Here is a 23,184-nt window from a genome sequence, read left to right as displayed (position 1 = left end):
TCGTCCCCATCAAAATGTGCCGCCGCCGCGGCCGAGATTTGATTGCGGTGGATGGGCTTTTATGTTCCGTTCTAAAATTGCATGCATTAATGACACGTTTAAATACTGCCAAAATAAAATTTCGTACGTATTAAAGCTGCGGGCTAAGACGGAGAAGCAAAGCTCGTCAACGCTATTGTTCGAAGCGAATGGAAACAGGTCACGAAGTGCGTTTAGAGAGGTGGTCATTCTCTAGACTCGGCTGTGAGCATAGGGCATCGGCGTTGTTTTATCGCGAATTGACTCAAACAGCAGCGTTCGTATTCCGACTTCCTTACTGTTCACTTTTTCCTTGAAGAGAGATGGACTGATGTCAAGCTCCCTGAGGCAGACTTCCTTGTACCGGGAGGTGATGGCTTTTGGGAAGTACTCCAGATCTCTGACGAATTCAGGATTCTTTTGGCAACTAGCCGACTCTGTGACAGGTGTCAAGCAGTGGTAGTAGCGAAGAATGGTTCTGAAAAGGCAGGCAAAGTCGAAAACTGTAGAGCATAACAGTTTTAATTTTACGAACATCTGCCCATGCTAGTAATAGGCGTATTGCTGGGTGAGCTTTAATTTTGTGCGCATAATGAACGAAAATTCTCATTCATGGCAGAATTATACTTAGCTGGTATTTTTTATATGTTGAAGCGAATCGGTTTTAATTTACACATAAAGTTACGTAACGCTGAGCAACACATGTATTCTTTAAGAACACCCAAATATGTACTCGTACGGACACTCGTTGACCTGCAGAAGTGTCTTAGACCTGGTGTGTTGTCTATGGCCCCTTCATTTCCTGATATATAGAGGACAGAAATTAAGTAAGTTTCCTTATAATTATTATATGATGTGGTGATTTCGTGACCGCGAGTATACCGCCACTGTAATAGCCGAACTGTCATATATCGACGTAATTCTTCTGACGTAGTTCCTTAAAGAAAGCAGTATGGTTCGTGGAAGCATAAAAGCGTCACGTAACGAAAAATTGGTATTTGGACCTTTTCGTACTGTTTTTTAATGACGAAAATAGAATATACAGGGGTGATTTAGCAATAAATGGGAGAGAAATGCGCCAGAATTACGTCGCACCTCTTTGAGGTCCCTGACCTCGGATTGGAACCGCGTTCACCACATTGCAAAGTGCATGAGCTCACTCGACACACGTCCTGCCTCTTCAAGGAGCGAAGTGCCACTGACTATGGTCTGCTCGGGAACACCGACAGTGGCCCTTTGCTCCTCGAAAAGAGAGAATGTGTGTTGCAGTTCCTTATGCATATATATATATATATATATATATATATATATATATATATATATATATATATATATATATATATATATATATATATATATATATATATATATATATATAGGGGTTTTCTTCAAAGTTCAGCACGCTGGACCCGACGTAAAATACGCAGGAAAGAGACGACGAACTTTTTGGGAGATTTCTATTTCTTACTTAACGTTTTCGGCTGGTGGACCAGCCTTCGTCAGAGCCTTCGTCAGAAACACCATATATATATATATATATATATATATATATATATATATATATATATATATATATATATATATATATATATATATATGGTGTTTCTGGCTCTAGTACGTTGTACAGGACGCTGGTTCCTATGGCCGCATTTGCATGAATAGGGCAAGTGGCGCGTCGCATCGCATTGCCGGAGCCTCGCATCCATGTCTACGGGGGTAATGGGCTAGGAAGGCGAATCGCATTAACGTGCCAGGATAGGGTAGATCGAGCCGGGTAAGTCGACTCACCCGGTGCATGCAAACACGCCTGCGTGTCGCATGGAGGGAGTAAAGAAAATCGTGACAGCTGACAGCACACGCACTACTCGACTCATCGGCGAAACGCACTCGCCGGAAACAGGTTCCGCTTGTTTCTGACGAAATGGAAGGGCCACGTGTGAACGCTGTCGCATAGCATTACCTGGATGCATTAGGAATTGCGACAGGCCACTGTAGCATTCGTGTAAACGCGGCTGGTGTTTCAGGTATATGTACCTGCCTGTCGTCGTGCGAATTAGCCGCTGTTGAAAATAATGGTACGGTATAGGCCACATCTTCATCATCGTCGTCGTCGTCGTCGTCGTCGTCGTCAGCCTGTTTTATGTCTACTGCAGGACAAAGGCCTCTCCCTGCGATCTCCGATTACCCCTGTCCTGCGCCAACCGATTCCAAGTAGCGCTCGCGAATTTCCTAATTTCATCGCTCCACCTAGTCTTCTGTCTTCCTCGATTGCGTTTCCCTTCTCTTGGTACCCACTCTGTAACCCTAATGGTCCATCGGTTATCTAACCGGCGCATTACATGACCTGCCCTGCTCCATTTTTTTCTCTTGATGTCAATTACAATATCGTCTATACCCGTTTGCTGTCTGATGCAAACCGCTCTCTTTCTGTCTCTTAACGTTATGCCTAGCAATTATCGTTCTATCGCTATTTGCCCGGTCCTTAACTTGTTCTCAAGCATCTTTGTCAGTCTCCAAGTTTCTGCGCCATATGTCAGCACTGGTAAAATTCACTGATTGGACACCTTCCTTTTCAACTATAATGGTAAGCTTCCAGTCAGGAGCTGAAAATGTCTACCATATGCGATCCAACCAATTTTTATTCTTCTGTGACTTTCCTTCTCATGATCAAGGTTCCCTGTGATTAATTGACCTAGGTAAACGTATTCATTCACAGACTCTAGAGGCTGCTGGCTATCCTGAACTCTTGTTCCTTTGCCCGGCTATTCATCATTATCTTTGTCTTCTGCATATTAATCTTCAACCCTATTCTTACACTCTCTCTGTTAAGGTCCTCAATCATTTGTTGTAACTCGTCTGCACTGTTGCTGAATAGAACAATGTCATCGGCAAATCGAAGTTGCTGAGATATTAGCCGTCGATCCTTACTTCCCCGTTTAATAGCTTGAATACTTCTTCCAAGCACGCAATGAATAGCATTGGAGAGATTGTGTCTCCCTGTCTGACCCCTTTCTTAATAGGTATCTTCCTGCTTTTCCTGTGTAGAATTAAGGTAGCTGTAGAACCTCTGTAGATATTTTCCAAGGTAACTACGCAAGCCTTCCGTACTCCTTGATTACGTAATGCCTCTATGACTGCTGGTATCTCTACTGAATCAAATGCGTTTTCGTAATCTATGAAAGCCATATAGAGAGGCTTAGTGCACTCTGCGGATTTCTCGATAACCTGATTAGTGACATGCATGTGATCCATCGTACAGTATCCCTTCCTAAAGCCAGCCTGTTCCCTTGGTTGACTCAAGTCCAGTGTTGCCTTTATTCTATTAAAGATTATTTTGGTAAATATTTTGTATAACACGGGGAGTAAGCTAGTGGGCCTATAATTTTTCAATTCTTTAACGTCTCCCTTTTTGTGGATTAGTATAACGCTTGCATTCTTCCAGCTTTCTGGGACCCTTGCAGTCGATAGACTCTTCGTATAAAGAACCGGCAGTTTTCCAAGCATTATGTCTCCTCAATCTTTGATTAAATCGACTGTTATTCCATCTTCTCCTGCCGCGCTTCCTCGTTTCATGTCTTGCAAGGCCCTTCTGACCTCGATCATCGCTAGTTATAGGAGGAGTTCCTGTATCCTGTTCATTACTGTTTCTAATGGAGGTATCCTGACTCCTCTGGGTATTGTACAGGTCTGGAAGCAAGAAACTGAAATACGAGTTGATTACACTGCAATTTACTTGGCCTATATATACAGAGGATTACATTTTACCGCTATTTTTGGAGCTGGACGAAGACGTTAAGTTTCGCTAAAACCATATCTACAGTGCATTCAAATTTAATGCATGATTCGCTGGGTGAACAGATTGCATGCAATATTTGGCGAAACGTCGCGAGTGCCTCCGGCTTAGCTATCTAGTAGGCCGGAGAATGGCAAGTTACAAAACAACAGTGCTCGTAATTACAACACCCTGCGCTAGAGTGCTTGTAATAAAACCTGTTCCGGCCAATTGTGAGAGCGAACATATTGTTAGCAATGCGGATAGCTAACGAAGACGCTTAGTGAATTTGTCCTCAGACAGCCAAATTGGGCAAGCTGCCTATCAGCGCTGACTAAAGGATCTGCGGACGAATTCACAAAGCTTTCCGTTCATCAAAGCATGCTCCATGCTATTGGACGGCCGCGTTTGCTATGTCGAACATTATGAATGGCTGGGGTTTGTGTTACGAACAGTTCTAACCGGTCTTAGTTCATAAGAAATGTTCCATCGACCGGCGGATGTTCTTGTGAATGATTCTAGCGTACAAACTGACTTACGAACAAAGGTCTTGGGGCGGAGGTCCCCTGGGTGTCTCTTCGCAAGCATTGCATTAATAACTGGGAAAGGCACATGGTAGGACATTACAGCAATAAAAGAACGTTAATACAGGAGGCAAAATTTTTTCTGGGGCATTAAACTTGTCAGACATACAGCAACTGTGATAGTGACGGCCATTCCAACCTGTCGTGGCAGTAGTCGGGTCTTTTTAGTTTATTCAACAAGAAGCGCGTGGAAAAAAAAAAGAAAGCCGTGCACTAACATTCATCGTTCAGCTGTAGTACGGTATAGCATTTTTCTAACGCCGCTAGTCTGTTTGGTTGCATTTTCATTTCTGTATGGGACTTCTCATGCATGTACACACACACACACACACACACACACGCACGCACACACACACACACACACACACACACACACACACACACACACACACACACGCACACGCACACGCACACGCACACGCACACGCACACACACACACACACACACACACACACACACACACACACACACGTACACGCACGCACACGCACACGCACACACTGATAGAAAGGAAGACACAGTTTCGCCTATGTCATTAGGCGACATTGTGTTTGTACGGCACGTAATGACAGACGCGCTCGACTGAGTTAGCACTTCGCAAACAAACTCCTTACCTGCAAGACTTTTTGATTGCCTTGGACGGCTCGTTCAATTGACCGAGGGCCTTCATGTCAGACTCGAAGTCCTTTGTGCATGTGAGCTCCACGGCCCACGCTGTTGCCGGGCTGCACTCCGCCGAAAGCTTCACCTTCGCCATGCGGAAGCGGAGGCGCCGGACTTTCAAGCCTCGCCTGTTCGTTTCTGCGCCGCAAACGTGAACGCGTTTCAGACGTTTGACGCGTCGTGTGACTGTGCTAAAATAAATAACACCTTGTGTACAAATATGTCGCCAGTACTTCGAAATTCGCGCACGGGGTGCCAGGTCAAGCTACGTTGAGCCCTTTCCCGGTTTTATCAGCACGTGTTACGCTGTGAACCAGTGTAGTACTGACGCCCAACTACGCTGTGTCCACATCAGTGCAGCTTCTAGTCTACAAGCATTAATGTTATTATAAAAAAAGAACGCACACAACATCGAAAAGGCATCGTAATTGGTGAATGTGCACGACCAGAACATAACTTCCACAAATCATTTATGTTATCTTTAATTGGAAGCACCCATTATCACTCGTTCGACGCTTTTCGGTGCGTTGTCGGTCGGGCTCATGCAAAAGTCATCCGCGCAGTAACACTTCTTATTTTTATGAGCTGTTTATGATGTACTGGAGCTGTAACCAGCGCCTTAGCTTAACTACACTATACACATTTGCGGTAAACGGGATTGCACATGAGTAACAAACGAACTACGTGAGCATAATAGCTAATAATCAGCATATATAAGTGGGCTGTCGACTTGAATGTGCATTTAAACTTATTCCCAGTAAATGGCTGCAAATGAGTGTTGCAGGTGGCCATGAAAAAAAAAAGTGTTTAGGACAGCTTGTGGCAACTTGGCTACCACATCAGTGAGCAGCAAACGGAGGTTCGTGAACAGTACAATACAATACGACAGTCTGTAATATGTAATGCTGCAGCAATTTTTCATCCAGCAGCTTCTAGAAAATAAACGAGTGCTTAAATATAAGAACAACTCCAAATAAGGCACGAAATTGCAACAAACGTAGCCATAATCCAACATGAATACACAATACGTACAAGAGTTCAAGGTTCCCCACAAAAGGTGTATCAGAGGCTGAAATGACTTCGCTGCAGTGGCCTCTTATACACAAATATACTTTTCAGGTTACCTAATAAAAATTAATCAAGCCAATAATTTTTGAATTGTACATGGTGTCCAGCATCATGGGCAACAAGAACTGGCTCTGGCTATCTGAAAATGACAGCTAAAGTCCCACAAGCTAATGCACTGGATCCCACGCTTTTTCTTTTATCTATTTCCGGATGTTTTTAGAGCTTTCGCCAAAAATAAAATTTTGTTTGGGGATAAAACCTCTAGGAAGGTGATGACCAAAATGACACTGCCTGATTAACGTTTTATTTACGACTGAGAAGAGGTAACCAGTAAAGCATATTTATTAATGCTGAAAAAGAAAGATCTGCCCATTACTTGAAAGAAGAACTAAAAGGACGATTCTCTTTCAGACATATGCCTCTTACACATCTTTCAGAAATTGTGCATCTTAAGGCATAAGCTAAATCATATTCCTTGTAGCATCAAACTTATCGACTGTTCATTATTTAGGCCTAAACTTGAACGTGCGTGCCTAGTATTACCATATGGTGACATTAAAGCTATTCAATGACTCTGCTAGAAAGCATACACGTTTGATTTTGATAAATATTTCGTGTTGGACTCGGGAACGAAAGTAATAAAAAGCAGTAGCTTAGAGTCGCTTCAAGAGCTCAGAAAAGAATTAGACTACAATTTCTTTTACTTCTCAATATAGGGAAAGTTTTCTAGCGACATGTACGAGAAAGGTTCTAATGAATGTCTTCGCATTAGATCCTTATAACAGTCAATACGTAAGACAACTTCGCCCACATTTTCTGTCAACATGCAGCATTCGTCGGAACAAAGTCCGAATTCACAATGCGTTTCATTCGTAAGTGCCCTTTGCCACTGAACGGTCGCCTTGGCTAATGATATGTATAGAGTCAGGATTGGCTGAAATATTCTCTTACGAACAATTCTAGCATAAAACATTTTTGTGAATATTCGCTCAGATGAGTTTTTGTTCTTTCCACGATCAATATAAGTAAGTGCAACGCGCTAAGTGACAATCTGTTCGTTGAATTGTAACATGAATGTAGTTTTTGGGGAGTCTTTTCGTTTCACTGTAATTTTTATCTTTCTTTATACTAGCCTCCCGCCTTAAACTTGCGGTCTTAAATAAGGTCAAGCAGAATGTTTCCGCTACTGCGGGCCGCATAGCCCTCCGTAGATCACCTTCTTGACTTCAACATAGTGCATCGCTGTTCGCACGACCAAAGCTTTACGCATCCCTTGCAGATAGCGGATTAAAATATTAAAAATAACAACTGGCGACTTGTACCAACACAAATGCCTACAGCCTTGCTTACTTCCGAGTGCTCAAAACCGGAACCAGCTGGATAAGCGACAAAGCCGAACGTGGTTGGGAATGCTGCGCTTTAGTCACGTGACACTGTACGAGCAAAACTCGGCAGGCGAAAACATAAGCGATGTGCCAGTTTCCGTAGTGGTGTCGGATGGCCCGTCAGTCGAGCAACTATTTTGTGCTTTTTAGGCCCTGTTAGCGCAGTTGTACCGAATTGGGTTTCGGTTGCATGTGGCATCTGTTTTCCCGGCTTTCTGTCGGAAAACGACTACGTTGGTACCATTAGCGTATTCTTCAATCTTCGTCTGGTTTCAGTGATCCACGCGTCATATCACATTCAGTCCCGTCTCGTTTTTCTAGGAAGCAGTAGCCCCGTTTGCCAAAGAAGAGCCAGAACTGTGTAGCAAAATGTAGTACGAAACGCACGTGAATGACCCCAGAGACTTGGATCACTTACTCGGATTTCGCGAGTTTTACATAATCGTTCCTTTTAGATTGCCGTACTCGCAAAAAATAAGAGCCAACGTGAATAGCCTACTGGAGGAGCGGTTTCTTTTATTTCGACCTGGTGCACAAAAGATGAGCTCGACTTGTAGCAGAAAATTCTGCATCAAAATTTGCCCCACCTTTCGTATGCTGGAATCGATCGTAAGAACTGTTACTGATGAAAATTGACGACAAATAATAATAATAATAATAATAATAATAATACACATGCGAGCACACATAAAAAAAAGAAGAATAATTTCGCAAATACAGATTTTACCAGAGCACAACATGTACCACAAATAATAAAAGAAATAATAACACAAGAAGGATTACAGAATGACGGAACAAACAACGGATATGAGAGTTTATGTTCAGTTATTGAAGTTCCTCTGCAACTCCTTTCAGGAAAATATTAAAATTAGGCATGATAATATCCAGGCACTCTGAATAGGCGTTACCTGTCGCCTCCACTCTAGGTAGAGGGTCACAAAAATGTGAAGGCTGAAAAGCGCGCTGTTTCGTCGTGCCTTTCTGCGGAATGTAAAAGCGCACATTAGAAAGCAAGTGCGAGCAGCAGATTTTTCCACGCATTAATTTGTGAAGAAAAAGAACATCCGATTTGTTGCGTCTACAGGTGAGGGTAGGTGACATGAGTGGCTGTGTTAGCTCTATGGATATGGAAGGCTTTTGACAGAATCGATGTTTAAATATAGATGTGAATTTTTTTTTTTGCACATTTTCGACAAGTTCACAATTTGACTTGCAAGTGCCGCCCCAAACCACGGAGGCGTACACAAGAAATGGTAGGCATACGCTCTCATATAAAGTTACAAATGGCCCAGGTTGTTTGAAGTCTCTCGTCTCCCGACATACTGTACCGAGCGTTCAAAGTGCACGCTGCCTCGTCTGTTGAGCGTGGGGCGAGAAACTCGGAGAGCTATCGTTGTACACTCCAAGGTCCTTCGTTCCCTGAGCTCTTTGCTGGAGAACATCTTTAACGCTATAGGGAAATGAAGTCATGCTAGTCTTCCGCGTGAAGCTTACGACTTTCTTTTTTGATCCATTTATGACCAGCTTGTTTTCAGCGCACCATGACGCAAAATTTGTAATGTCCTTCTGAAGAGCGGCGCAATCATTAACATATCTTACCGCTTTGAAAAGTTTCGCGTCGTCAGCATATAACAAAATTGAGGAGTTTTGAATGACGGCCGGAACGTCGTTAATAGCCAGCGAAAAAAAAAGAGGAGCCAGGACAGGCCCTTGAGGAACTGCACTTGTAACCGCATAAAGTTATGACGACTGACCATTTGCGCTAACGTAGCAGTGCCGGTCGCGTAGGTAGCGTCTTATCAGCGCTATGGCAGAGTGGTGCAGACAAGTTATGTCAACTTTTGAAGGAGTATATTGTGGCATACGATATCAAACGCCTTACTGAGGTCAAAATAAATGACATACAGCTGTCCTTTCTTATACATTGCTTGAGAGGCATGTATCATGAAGCTAACGAGGTTGGTAGTTGTGGAGCGTCCTAATATGAATCCATGCTGCTGAGGAATGATAGCATGTTTAATAGAGGATGAAATTATTGAGTGCAGAGATGACTCGAATAATTTAGATGCTGTGCATAGGAGAGATATAGGCCTGTAGTTACTCTCAGCTGTCTTTACCAGTGACTTAAAGACGGGAACTTTTGGCACGTAATACTCCACAATTTTTTTTTAAAGATGGGAACGACCTGCGCTATTTTTCCAAGCCTTTGGGAATGTGTTCGTCTTTAAAGCAGAACTAAAAATACAAGTAATCACTGGAACAAGCAAGGAACCATACGTCTTAATCAAAGTAGGTGGAATGTCATCAGGACCACACGAAAAAGGCTGCTTTAAGCGTTGGATGCTCTTAAAGACAAGTTCCTCCGAGTCCGATATACTTGAATGCCGGGAAGGGCTATTGGAAAGCTCACTAACTCCGTCACTGTACCCTTCACCGTACACAGACCCGAAGTGTAGGGTGAAGGCGCCCGCGACATCTGGGATAAGTTGGCCTATAATAATAATAATAATAATAATAATAATAATAATAATAATAATAATAATAATAATAATAATAATAATAATAATAATAATAATAATAATAATAATAATAAGAATAATAAGAATAATAATAATAATAATAATAATAATAATAATAATATAATAGTTTCTAAGAGACGTTAGAAACCAAATGTTCTGTGTGTCAAGTCCCTGGTAGAAACTTTTGACTGACTGGTGCACGAAGCTGCTGCCGTTTCATTGCCCCTTCTACCAAACCCTTTCTCCACGGGGCAATGGATGCACCCACCATGTGAGGTATGTAAATGTTCGTACCTACAGCAGTGAACAAAATGGCGAACTGGGCGAGTTCGTGTGCATTCATGGAAAGTGCGACGGGATGACAGGTAAGACAGCAGTCTTACCTTTAGTTATATTGAAGCAGTCAACACTGTAGCCCTGTATGATGCCACGAATCTTGTGAAGCTCTTGAGATATGAATGTCCTTTCGTAGCAGCTCGACTGGATCATCACACTGGCGACGCACATCTTGTACTTGCGCAGGGCGCTAAGGAAGCGAAAAGTATAAAATATAACTCACCATCGTGACTATTGATCGCTCTAAATGTGTACGACATCGTTGCCCCCGACTCTTGAGGACAAGATAACAGCATCCGTTAAGAGAGATTAGAAAAGCGTACAGCTCAGAAGGTTTGTCAGCTGGCAAGCACTCAAACAGTTTCAATTATGTTTGATTTAATGAAGGCATCCTATTCTAATGCCACGAACACTAAGTTCATGACTATGAGACCCCGCCATGATCGGTGCGGAGTTTTGGAGCTTTCAAAATGGATATTGCAATCCAGCAAACTGTACGAAACACGGAATTTAAAGAGGACAGATTTCACATGTTGCATTTGAGTACACACCGCCACACACCGCCGATACACACCGCCATTTGGGCATGTGACTTCTCCAAAATTGACATTACTGAGGTAACAATGCCCGTAAGGATTAATACGAAATCTTCCTCTTTAAGTTAGCAACGATATATATAATGACCTGCGAAATCTGTTTAGTTTCCATTATATGTAACACTATCCAAATCTATTCAGCGCGTCCCTAAACCGTAGTATATTTCTTTGTTTTACATATATCTGACCAGTAAAAAGACAAAGCCTAAAGCTCTCACTTAGCTGGAACTGCTTTTGTGTTTCATTAAATGGCACTATTTTTACGCATGGTGTTCTATTACTGCAACAAAAAATAACGTGCGAACGGGCGTTATTGCCAATTTCCAGAGCTTGATTTTCTTTTTAAACTTCTTTGTTTGTACTACGTTCGAGAGCCCTTCAAAATCGGGCTAAGGCGATTTACTGCGACTTTACACGCCTGACGTCAAAGGGCCAATGAGGAAGCGTTATGACATCTTTCTCGCGACAGAATAAACAAGTAAACAAAAGCGGTGGGGTAGAACTTGTATAAAGAAACAGACAAACCCTCACTGGTGGACAGTAGTCTGACGATAATAGGCACCTCGACGCCTGTGATATATCCGCTGGCATTTGCCTATAGTGTTATAAGCGAGGCGTGCTTACAATTACACAGTGCGTAATTTTTTTTTCGTGCACATATTTTTATGGTCGTGAATGAATGGTCATGTCTCAAGTGGCTCGCGTACTCGACTTCTCAGCTGGAGACAACGAGCGAAGGAGCAAGACAAAGTGGCGAGACTCACTAGCAAACATAATCGTGACTGCCGTAGTGGTGAGGCAGATTCATCCGCAAGATGCGGTCGCACTCGGACTGCCCCCTCCTGAAGCTGTCCACCTCGCATTCGGCCCTTGGTGGTGTTTGCTCTTCTGCAGTGATCGCAAAGAGAAAGCGTCAGTCAAATTTGCATTAGTAAGATCTTGATGAGGGCTAGTTGGTTCATACTTTGAACTGAGGTGAAACAGCGCGAAAAAAGACGAGGACACAAGGAAACAAATACCACAGACAAGCGCTGACTGCCAACTGGAAGTTTATTTGAAAGTAAGAAGGAAAGGGAAATAGTAGAGGCCTTTCATATAAAAAAGGAAGGCGATAAATGTGTAAGCACTCCCTCTCTTGCCTTGTCGGGAAAAGAAATCACATTTTTGGAAGAAAGATTAAAATGTTGATTTGCAGATAAGAAAGATTAAAATGTTGATTTGCAGATGTTTTTGCGACTGATGTGCGCATGCCTATGCTGAAGAAGGTATAAATGTCCGGTGAATTTCAAATAAACTTCCAGTTGGCAGTCAGCGCTTGTCTGTGGTATTTGTTTCCTTGTGTCCTCGTCTTTTTTTGCGCTGTTTCACCTCAGTTCTACGTCAGTCAAAGTTTGGAGTACTTCTTGTTGGACTAGTCAAGGGTTATGGTGACGGGCACCGTAACGTGGTTACTATAACGCGGTGAGTTCTGTCTACCTAGCTGCATCGTTTGCTATTGTGTAACAAAATATTTACCACAGGTTCAATGCAGCCACAAATTTCGTTTTTCTTTGGCATCTGAAGGAAAGCAAATTTGCGAGATTCTAACAAACCATCTCCGAAAAAAAAGAACACCTGCCACAGAATGGTTGCTCATGACGTGTATCCAGGTAACTGCCTCAGCAGTACCTGGCAGCTCCTGTGCAATCCTATGCGATTTAAATTATGTGGTTTAATGCCCTGGAAAACTACTCATTTGGTTATGCGGGACGCTGTGATAGAGGGCTGCGAATCATTTTGGCCACCTAGGGCTTTAACGTGCCCCTAAATCTGAGTACACCAGTGTTTTTGCATTTAGCCCCATCAATCACGGCCATCGCGTCATGGAATCGAACCTGCGACCTCGTGCTTATCAGTACAACGCCAGAGCCACTGAGCCGCCGCGGCGGGCGATGTGAACTAGAATCCACCAGTTGCAAGCAAATTGCTGCCGTAATGAAAATTCTTATATGACCATCAAGAAAATATTCGGTCTATGGCTACAACAGAGTCAGGGCTCTACAGCACATTAGAGTATTAACGCCAGACATTGCTCTGTGGATCGCTTTTTTTTTCTTCAGAAGTTGGGGGGTGGGGTGGCTTAATGGTGGAGGGAGTGTGATATGACATGATCTGCTGGAAAGCCTTTTTTTCTGAAGGGGGGGGGGGGGGTGCGTTACTGGTGGAGGGAGCAGGGTCATTGGTGGTCAGCCGTACCGCCGGCTGGGCGTAGATCTCGCGCGCACGACTACGACAGCCAAGATAGGCTGGTAGAGGTGCTGGCCGTACTCAAACTGGGTTTAGGCACTTACGATCATCGTAGCTGTAGCCCGAAGGACCACTTGTCTCCGGCGCCGGCTTGGGGTCACGGTGGCGACGCATCTCACCGGGGTCGCTCATCCACGGCTGTTCCTCCTCGTCATCATCGTCAGTCTCGGAGCGGGCGAACCTGCGGCCGGTAGCTAGACTCGCAAGAAGCAGCAGGACGAGCCCGCTGCGGCGGAGACCAGCTAGCATGGTGCAAGTTAGGCGCAGCAGTTCGGGCGCTCACAACTGCGGCCAGGGGATTCCACGGCACGAGCTGGCCCTCACGCGCGGTGCTGCCCTGCGAGCTCGCTGGGGCGCGCTGATTGCTCTTCGTGATGATGATGGCGGCACCTCGGCGCGCGACAACCTGGCGCTCAAAAGCAGCGCCGCTTGCGTGTTTTCGGGACAGTGCGTAACATCTCAGTAATGAAATAAACAAGTCTAGCCAGGTGCCAAAATATACCTTGCTTCGGGATCGCAACTGAAACTGTGTGAAAGTGCGGGAATCTGCTTACTATTTGCAGACTGCGATTTTCTGACTGTTGCGGCAAATACGGGCGGAGGTTTACGTTTGTCGTGATAAATTCGCACGGCTAGGACCTTTATGCCTTGGGCAACCCGGCCTACCTGCTGCTCTCAACGAAAACGTCAACAGTGGTGGTGACAACAATAATAATATGTCACCATTCTAAATGCCACCGAAACAAGGCACAGAAGAAGACGAAGCGCTGTATGAGGTTGCGCTAGCGGCCTGGTATGAGCACCTTATATCGACATCTGCTCGTTATCTTTTTTTTTTTTTGCCACTGGTGAGAAGCGAACTTCTGAAATAAATGAAATAAAAGTTATGAATTAATTTTAAGAATTCTTGGAAAAAATGTCAAGGAGGAAAGAGAGATTACGAGGCAGCCGGCATGGACTTTCCTTGCTCACTATACGCATGCAATGCAGCCTTCTGTTTCACGCGTGGGACGTGAGAACCGGCAAGCGTACGGCGAGGCATTATGTACTTCACTCAAAGCACGTCGAATTAAAGTGATACAAAATTGTCACCTTTCGAAGTAGTCCCCTTGCACAGTACTGCACCTTTCCGGAACCCCTCTAGCGCTTTCTGCTCTACCAGCAATCATGTTAAATCGCAACATTTGAGCTTGCTTTTAATTATGGGACCATAGCGAAAAAGAGAGGCAATTTGGCTGTTTTCCAGCTAAACTGACTACTTTTAGTAATGTTTAACGGGAATAAATGTCTTTCGTTGCGGGAAGAAACGTTTTTCTGGCCATCTGCAAGTGGTGTTTGCGTCCTTGTGGTGGTAAAGCAAGTCGAAGTCGACATTTTTCTTATACCTACTGTGCTCTGACTTTCGTAAGCACAATATTGACACATGCCCTCTTTTAGGTAGGAAGGAAAATTGGGATCCATAGTGAACTAATAACAGCGCAAACTGACGAGGAAGAGATGAGAAGGCGACACGCACACGCGCTGACTTACAACTACCTTTATTTTCGCATGAAATGTATAGCATACACATGACACACAAAAATTAAGAAACAGAGGCAACAATCACGAGATCGTGCTGGCAGCTTAATCAGAACTGCTTATTCAACTGAACAAGCACACCAAGAAACGTTCTCTTTTTTTTTTTCTGTCGACGCCAGGGACGCCATGTTTACACATGCGCCATCCATTTCAACTATATTTGCCGCTTCGACTATTAATCTAGTCATCTGCTCAGAGCAGCCGTAAGCACTGTCGTACTGTAAGAATGTGGTACGCATCCACGATTTCGGCATTTGTGTATTCCCATCTGCCCGGAAGTGACTGAGTTCACGTTATAATAGTGTTCCTTTAATCTTTTATTTAGGCACCTGCCGGTTTGACCTATGTGTGCTTTACCACATGACACGGGAACAGAATAATCTAGATTGTCTGTGCACTCAATAAACCATCTGCGCTGCTGCGTAGAACAAGCGACCACCACAACTTTTTATTCCTTGTTTACGCGCTCGCAATGACTTTGCAGGCGCTTAGGAGCAGAGAAAACCACCTTGATGCATGCTCTGTTACCTATCTTTTTGAAGGTTATGAGAAATATGATGCAAGTAGGACACGACTACTACATTTTTTTTTGGCTTTTCAAGACGTAACGTTTCATTCCGTATTCTCACTATGCACCGCTTCAGCAAACCTTCCGCGACCGATGTCAGTAACGGAGCACGATAGCCAGCCACGACAAATCGTTTAGCCTGCCCTAGCAGGTTGCCTTCCACCCGATGCTCACAAGATTTTTCTAGAGTGTTGCCAAAACAAGACGAAATAACTGCGCGTTTCGCCAATTTAGAATGGGCGGATCCAAAAGAAAACAGTTTTATGGCCCCTCGGTTCATACCCCAGGAGGTACGCTGAAAAAATGCAGCCCTGAATCTAAAAATTTTATGAAGCCTTCAAGAGAAACTTAATGTGTCAACTCTAAAAGTTCAAGGCACTTGGAAAACATCGTCATTGCCTTTAAAGCAAGTGAATTAAAACCAGATGCGTGAGCATTTAAAGCAACTAAAAGGTCGCCAACAAACTTAAAAACCGCAACAATGTCCGTTTTATTCATATGTCCGTTGACCTCACTAAAAACTGCACAAATGATCACATTATCGCCTTGCATTGTTCCCAATGAAGTCTGCACGGCTGTGCAATAAAATTATGCAACAATGACACTCTTATTCAGAGTCAACCATAATTCATAATAAAAGGGGGTTGTGCTATAAGTACGTCCTTGAAGACTGAATACTGCATGTTCCTAGAGACGTAAGACGAGCGAAGAAAGCACAGCCGTCTGCAAGTAACGGGGTAATATACTTCCGCAGTGTGCAGTCGCACGAAAAGCGTTTATTAATACTGTGTAAAGTCCAAGGGCAATAAAATCGTCGCCGCGCGCAGTACGCTGTATGTGCAAGTTAAAGCGTGAGAAGGTGAGCCGGCCGTGGCGGCTCATTCTCGCGCCCGCAAGGGTAGAGAGCGGAGAGGAAGCGCCATGGGAAGCGCGCTGTCTTCCGTCTTGCGCACCATTCCGGAGGGAAGGCAGGGAGTTGGGAGGGCATGTTCTACTCCGACGGCTGCTACGTAAGGCCCGGCCGCGCGCGCGCGCCCGTGCCGCTTTTTTTCAAAAGCCATCTGCAACGGGGACAGAGTCCGCCTTGCGCTGTTTTCGCGGCTTTGTTCGCGTTGATGCTGGAAGCAGCACGAAGGTGCAATTCGCTCGCTGTTGCTGCCGAGCTTCCTCACTCCAGCATTCTCATAGCGAGTTTACGCGGTTATCGAGTGAATGTGTTCACGTTTGCGTGTGCGCGCTTAACAGCATGCTTGCTAATTTAGTTACTATGCCTGTGTTTATAAGTTTATACGGCCCATAAAATGGAAGTGGAACTGCGAAGGCCCCTGCTAAACTGTCTGCGCAGTGCACATGAACATTACACGGAGTGTGTGGAGCGTGAACAGGGGTGTCTGAGAGCCGTAAAACGAAGACGTGAGGCTGAGACGCAAAGCAGGGACAAACGCACCTCTCCCATTGAGGAGAAGTCCCTCTTGCTTGCCAATATATCTTCCCTCCAATTCCTTCTAAGCAATGCCCAAGAACTGATAACCAGTAGTCTCAATAAAATCCACCTAGGATTAGGATACTCTCTAAAGCGAAATTTGAGTGCAGTTATATACTTGTTTTCATTTCGTGATCTATTGGCTGGGGCGTATCATCTGTCTCATGCGGTACGTTGCAAACGGAGCAAAGTGTGGAGCGATTGCCTAGCCAATCTGGAGATCGTGAGAAGCAACACGTGGGTGATACGTGGGCGCGATTCACAGCCGCCGCACACACCTCCCAGACGACGCGCGCTACTCTGGCGCGATCTCGTAGCCATCGTCGCCGCGCTACGTTTTTCTTCTCAAGCTTTCGTCATACCCTCTTCCTCTGCTTTCCTCTTCGCGTCTTTCATCCCCCGCTGCGCTCCGCGTCCGCTCTTTCATCCATTGCTGTGCTCATTTGCTCGGTCTCCCCGCAGGAATGAGGTGCGCTCTAAAAACAAAAACATGGGCAAAGTGAAGAGGGGCAACATCTTGCTCGAGGAGGCCAAGACAGGTCTGTCAAAAGCGCTAACGCGACATCCGTGTGTTCGTCGACTGATGTTTTGCCAACCTTTGTGGTACGGGCCAGTGAAGTGCGATATTTTTTACCATTTTGAACGCACTTTTACAGTGAAGAAATGTGCAATAGTATTTCTGCGTGCTCAAGTCTAGCGCACCAGTGTTCCATATGTAATAAAATGCTCCAAGGCGATCGAGCCTCTTTTTGTGACAGTTTTATCAGGTTCAACGTGTTAAGATATGATACATGCTCCTCTAATGTAAAATAAAGTCTGATATGCCGCTTCTACATCTTCTGAAACGGTATTTTAACTGCTCCCAGCCAGCTACAAAACTGCAATTTACCTGTTCCCAGGAGTGCTCCAAGACACTGTGTACCAATTCCACCCCTACTTCGTACGGCAGTGGACCTAAATCGGCTGCCGCTGCGGCAATTGCTACTGGAAATACTGAGGTTTCTGCAGAATATGCCACCGTCTATGTTGTATCTCAGGTGTCTGACTTAGCCTACAGTAGTAAATAACACGCTCTGTACGCATACGTAGATTTCAGTTTCCTCTGTCCCTTGGATTTATATCCACTAGTTTGTGTAATACAGTTCCACAGATAATAAATGCATCGTTCTCACGTACGTTTTAGAGCGCAGCTCTTGCCTGTTCCTGAGTGTCGACGTCGGTATCCCTCGGCGTAACCGAGCGAACGAGCACGGCGAAGGATGAAATAGCGAACGCGAACGCGAAATGCAGCGGGTGATGAAAGATGGCGATAGCGAAGAGAGCGCGAGGAGGAAAGCGGTGTAGGAGGGCGCAGTGGAAGCATGAGGAGGGAAGCGGAGGAGGAGAGTATGGCGAACGGGTGAGGAGGAAAGCGGAGTGCTGCACGAGACGTGCTCAACGGGGGCGACTAGGCATGCGGCAAGCGCGTCCGCCGATGCCATATATGAAAGCAAATCGCTGGCGTGGCCTTCGGACCCACTGCGCATGCTCCACTTCGCCTGCGCAGCGGCCGCTAGAGAAAGCGCTCTAGAGAAGACGCCTTCATGTGTTCACGCTTTCTTTCTGTACAATGAGGACGCAACCTGTGGAAATGCTTCGTGTGCCGCTGCTGCTAAATAAGCTGCCTGAGCAGAGGCTCAGCACGACCGCCGAGAGGACACTGTAGTTCAGTATGAAATTCTTTGCCACAATATATTGGGAATTCGAAACACCGTAACAGCTGCGCTCAAAATTCGCATTAAGGAGTATCGTAATCGTCGGCGAATTAAAGAAAGATCACAATGTACACTTTTGCCAAGAGGGCAAGCGTGACGATACGCTTTTCTCAAGTAGTTCGGCACATTTATGGTTGGACCCGCCGCGGCACCACAGTGACTGTGGCGTTGCGCTGCTAAGCTCTAGGGCGCGGTATCGAATCCCGACCGCGACGCGCCCGCTTTTTGATGGGAGCGAAATACAAAAACGCTCGTGTACCGTGCATTGGGTTCACGTTAAAGAATCGCAGGTGGTCAAAATTAATCCACTACGGCGTGCCTCATAGTCCTATCTTGGTTTCGGCACGTAAAACCGCAGAATTAACTTTTTACCTTATGGATGGAAATTTGCACGGCATATGTCTTGCACAAAATGAATTAAAATAAATATTATCACTCGTACAGCGACCGCTCGAACTCGATGACTTCTTACTGGAGTAAACTAGCTGCTCCAAATCACTTGTTGAACTTACTTGAAAACAGCACCCATAACAGCTGTTTACCGAGGGAGTGAACCACCGTGGTGACTTAGTGACCATTCTGTTTTGCTGCTGAGCACGAGGCCGTGAGTTATCTTTCTACGATAACTCACCCAAGCGAGCCCATCCCCGTTACTGCAGCAGGTGTATCACGGGCTATTGACAGGCTCCCACTTAGCTCCAGTCCTGGACCGGACGGCATCTGCTCAAAACTACTAAAACTAACTTCCCACGTATCATCGTTATTACTGTGTTTAATTTTCCAACAATCTGGAAGTCTGGCCATATCATACCCATATTTAAATCTGGCGAGCCCTCATGTCCAAGCAATGACCGCCCGATTTCACTGACATCAGTTTGTTGTGAACTCCTTGAGCACATTATTACACCCACACTATGGGTCATCTTAATGCAAATAATTTGTTATTAAAAAATCAGCATGGCTTCAGATACGAACGGTCTTGCCAAACGCAGTTGTTCGAACTAACCACTGGCCTACATCCCTCTTTGCACAATTTGCTTTATACTGACGCATTATTTAGTGACCTCTCTAAAGCCTTCGATCGTGTTCCCCACAAACGGCTAATCATGAAAATAAACAGCCTTAAGTTAGATGAAAAAACTACCCAGTGGATTAACGACTTCCTATCTGGTCGCTCTCGACCATTAACTATTAATAAGAACCAATCTACTTTCTGCCGCATTAGGTCAGGGTTGCCTCAAAGGTCAGTGTTAGGCCCGTTATTATTCCTTATATATAATAATGGCATAGCTATGAATCTAACTTCACCAATGCGGCTGTTTGCCGATGATTGTGTAATTTATAGAAAGATAACCACCCCTGTTGAAGATGCCACATTACAAAAAGATTTGACCAAATTCGCTGAGTGGTGTTGTGTATGGAAGATACAAATTAATGCAGATAAAACTAAGGTCATGACATTTTCTTCCACGTTAAGCTTTCCGTCCAACGTATACATTCTACGCAATTGCATACTCGAACGAACCTCTTCTTTTAAATACCTGGGCGTTATTCTTACTTCTGATTTAAGCTGGGCCATGCATGTTGAGCATATTACTAATAAGACGCTAAAAAAACTTGGCTTTTTAAAGCGCCGTCTGTACCTTGCAAATAGTGACACAAGACTTCGTGCATACATTTCCCTTATCAGAGCAACCCTGGATTGCGCCTCAATTATTTGGAACCCTCACACAGCTAACCTTTCTGATTGCATCGAATCAATTGAAAATGAGGCTGCCCGCTTTATTTTGCGCTCCTACTCTCCATACCAAAGTGTGTCTGCGTTAAAGCAGACCCTTAATATTCCGAATCTTGGCACATGACGGAAATATTTCCGTCTGTCTTTTTGCACTCCCTTTACTATTGTGGTTCATCTTTTTCATCTGCTCCCATCTTGCCCACCCATTATCTCTCCAACCGCGATGACCATGTATACAAAGTGTCTCCCATATTTTCTAGGACCAAAATATTCCAAAATTCCCCTTTTGTGTCATCAATGACTGAAGGGAACGCCCTACCCCGAGATATTGTAACAATCACTGACCCGTCTGCCTTCCAGTGTGCCCTGCGGACATTTTTAGATGTATAAAATGTTCAGCTGCCACATTTTGCCTGGCCTGTTATATATATATATATATATATATATATATATATATATATATATATATATATATATATATATATATATATATATATATATATGCGCATTTTTCCAACACCCACCTGCCGCGTGTACCGTGTTGAAGCGTGCCATGTATAGCACATGTGAATTGTACCCTGTACTCTCACCCTAACTTCTTCTAGTTTTCTTTCCTTTTTTTGTACAAGCGGTATCTTTTACCCAAATCTGTGCTTGATTGTTGTCTTCAGTCGTTTTTATTGTGTTGACATATCATGTGTGAATTGTCCCCCCCCCCCCCCTACGTAATGCCTTGCGGGGCCTTTAGGGTAGTAAAATAAATAAATAAATACAATTACCGGCCGCCGCCACGGCATTGCGATAGAGGTGCAATCAAAAGGGGCCCGCGTGCTGTGCTACATAACGAAGGCCATGTGGTCAAAATTAATTGCCCTCCACTAGGCTGTCACCCATAGGTCTTTTCCTGAATCGTTAAAGGGCCCCAAAACCCCCAGTGGTCGAAATTTAGTTGTGGTGTTGCAGTTGAGCACAAGCCTGCAACGAACACGTAGCCGCGAGAATTTTCGGAAATGGTGCCGTAATGGCGGAGTTATACGCGTTTGATGATCGAAACGCGGCCCTCGTTCGTTTCGCTCTTCCCTTCGCTACTCTCCGTTCGTCGGTTGGTCTCCTCCTCGCCGAGTACTCCTCCAAGTGTCACGTGGCATACGTCATCGCCAACGCGCTTTTCTAAACACTGTCCACTTCCGGTTATCGCGACTCCGCGCCCCTCAGCTACCCTCTGTTGCTGCCGCGCCGGCCCGTACTACTTACAAGCGTGCCGCTGTGGACCCCGTTTTGCGCGCACGTCTAGAAAGGCACGCCAATATAATGGACCCGTATACGGTGATATGCCATGCCGAAGCACGTCCGCTGGAGTTGAACAGCCCCCGTCGCCGCCTTCCCCAGATCGTGGCGACGATATGGGTCGGTAAGCTCCGTTGTTTTCGCCCACGGGCTGTTAGCCCGTACCGCGATAATGTTATGATCAATGCAGGTGCGCGTGCGGTCTATGTGTGGCAAGTACAAATACCGAGGCGAAAGTTTGCTGCTTGTTCGAGCAATCGACAACGTCTGCTCCTGGTGACATCACCAGATGCACCCTGGGGACGTTACGACGAGCGCTTGTTGTACCGGAAAGGCGCGGAGATGGGCGCGAGATTGTTTTTTCGATTTTGTGGCGCGTCCGCGGCGCGTAGCCTGCAGCGTTTGGCATCGTTGATCGTGGCGTCGTTCTGAACTATATGCGCGTGTTCACTTGAAATGACTAAAGAACAGAGGTCGTTGCTAAAGGAAATTATGACTGCATTAGGCGGCACCCATATTTCCCCAGCATATGTCTGAGTCCTGGTGTCCTCAAGGCGGCGTACTATGCTTTCCGGGAGCTCGGCATGCAAATAGAAGGAGGGTTACACAAGTGAACAAAATATGCGTTCATTACAACGTTTCTAGGTTAGCTCACTGAAACAGCTCCAATGCGCTCAAGCCAAGCATTGCGCAGCTAGGGCGTCATCACGAGGCAGCCGGTGTCGTGTCTCTTTGTTTTTCCAGTCGGCACTCTTGCAGCTAAGCACTGCACACTGATGCATTCTAGCCATCGTAAAACATTGCCGGACTCTGTTCGCGCAGCTAATCAGACCGCTGAGCACGACTGTGTTGGAACGCGAGCGATTTGGCACTTGCGGTGCGGACCGCAGTTACCAATTCGCATGTGCGCACAAGCGAGCATCACGACGAGGAAAAGCAGAGAGCGCGCATACCTGCTAGCAGACTAACCGAAAGTCCTCGGTTCTTGTTCGAGCAATCGACAACGTCTGCTCCTGGTGACATCACCAGATGCACCCTGGGGACGTTACGACGAGCGCCTGTTGTACCGGAAAGGCGCGGAGATGGGCGCGGGATTGTTTTTTCGATTTTGTGGCGCGCCCGCGGCGCGTAGCCTGCAGCGTTTGGCATCGTTGATCGTGGCGTCGTTCTGAACTATATGCGCGTGTTCACTTGAAATTATTTAAAAAAATATTGGATGTCGTTTAGGGCCCGTTTAAAACAGTAAAACGCTTGAATGAATTATTATTACTATTTGGTGTTTTCTCATTGGGCCTGGGCGCTGGCATGTTCGTACTGACTATTTCAAATTCTAGTATATATCAGGCATAGCATGTTCGGGGAAGCCTTACTTTTTACATTTGATGTGTGTGCACCTGTGTTTGTGTGCGTACATTACATAGAAAATATTACGCGGCTCGATTTAACAGAAGCAGTGGAAACATATCATTTAGCACATAAAATTCTATATATATAGTAAGCTATGGAAATATTCATCAAATGGTGCGGTTATCAGCGATTTTCACATTC

The 23,184-nt window shown here is 45.1% G+C and overlaps 1 protein-coding gene across 1 annotated transcript in view; it reads right to left on the bottom strand.

Annotated features, from left to right (window-relative positions):
* LOC142573262 (uncharacterized) overlaps positions 1–13,615 on the bottom strand; it is a 31,284-nt gene extending 17,669 nt beyond the window's left edge. Inside the window, exons 1-5 of the mRNA XM_075682875.1 lie at positions 13,273–13,615; positions 11,707–11,830; positions 10,394–10,536; positions 4,990–5,176; positions 318–496 (exon numbers count right to left, since the gene is read on the bottom strand). Coding sequence (XP_075538990.1) covers positions 318–496; positions 4,990–5,176; positions 10,394–10,536; positions 11,707–11,830; positions 13,273–13,477 — 838 coding nt within the window. The 5' untranslated portion in view covers positions 13,478–13,615. The remainder of the gene's footprint in view (positions 1–317; positions 497–4,989; positions 5,177–10,393; positions 10,537–11,706; positions 11,831–13,272) is intronic.
* Positions 13,616–23,184: the final 9,569 nt, after the last annotated feature.

This window comes from Dermacentor variabilis, chromosome 1 (assembly GCF_050947875.1).
Source record: "Dermacentor variabilis isolate Ectoservices chromosome 1, ASM5094787v1, whole genome shotgun sequence".
NCBI lineage: Eukaryota > Metazoa > Arthropoda > Arachnida > Ixodida > Ixodidae > Dermacentor > Dermacentor variabilis.
The sequence above is the reverse complement of the archived record's forward strand: the minus strand, read 5'-3'. Positions and strand labels throughout refer to the sequence as shown.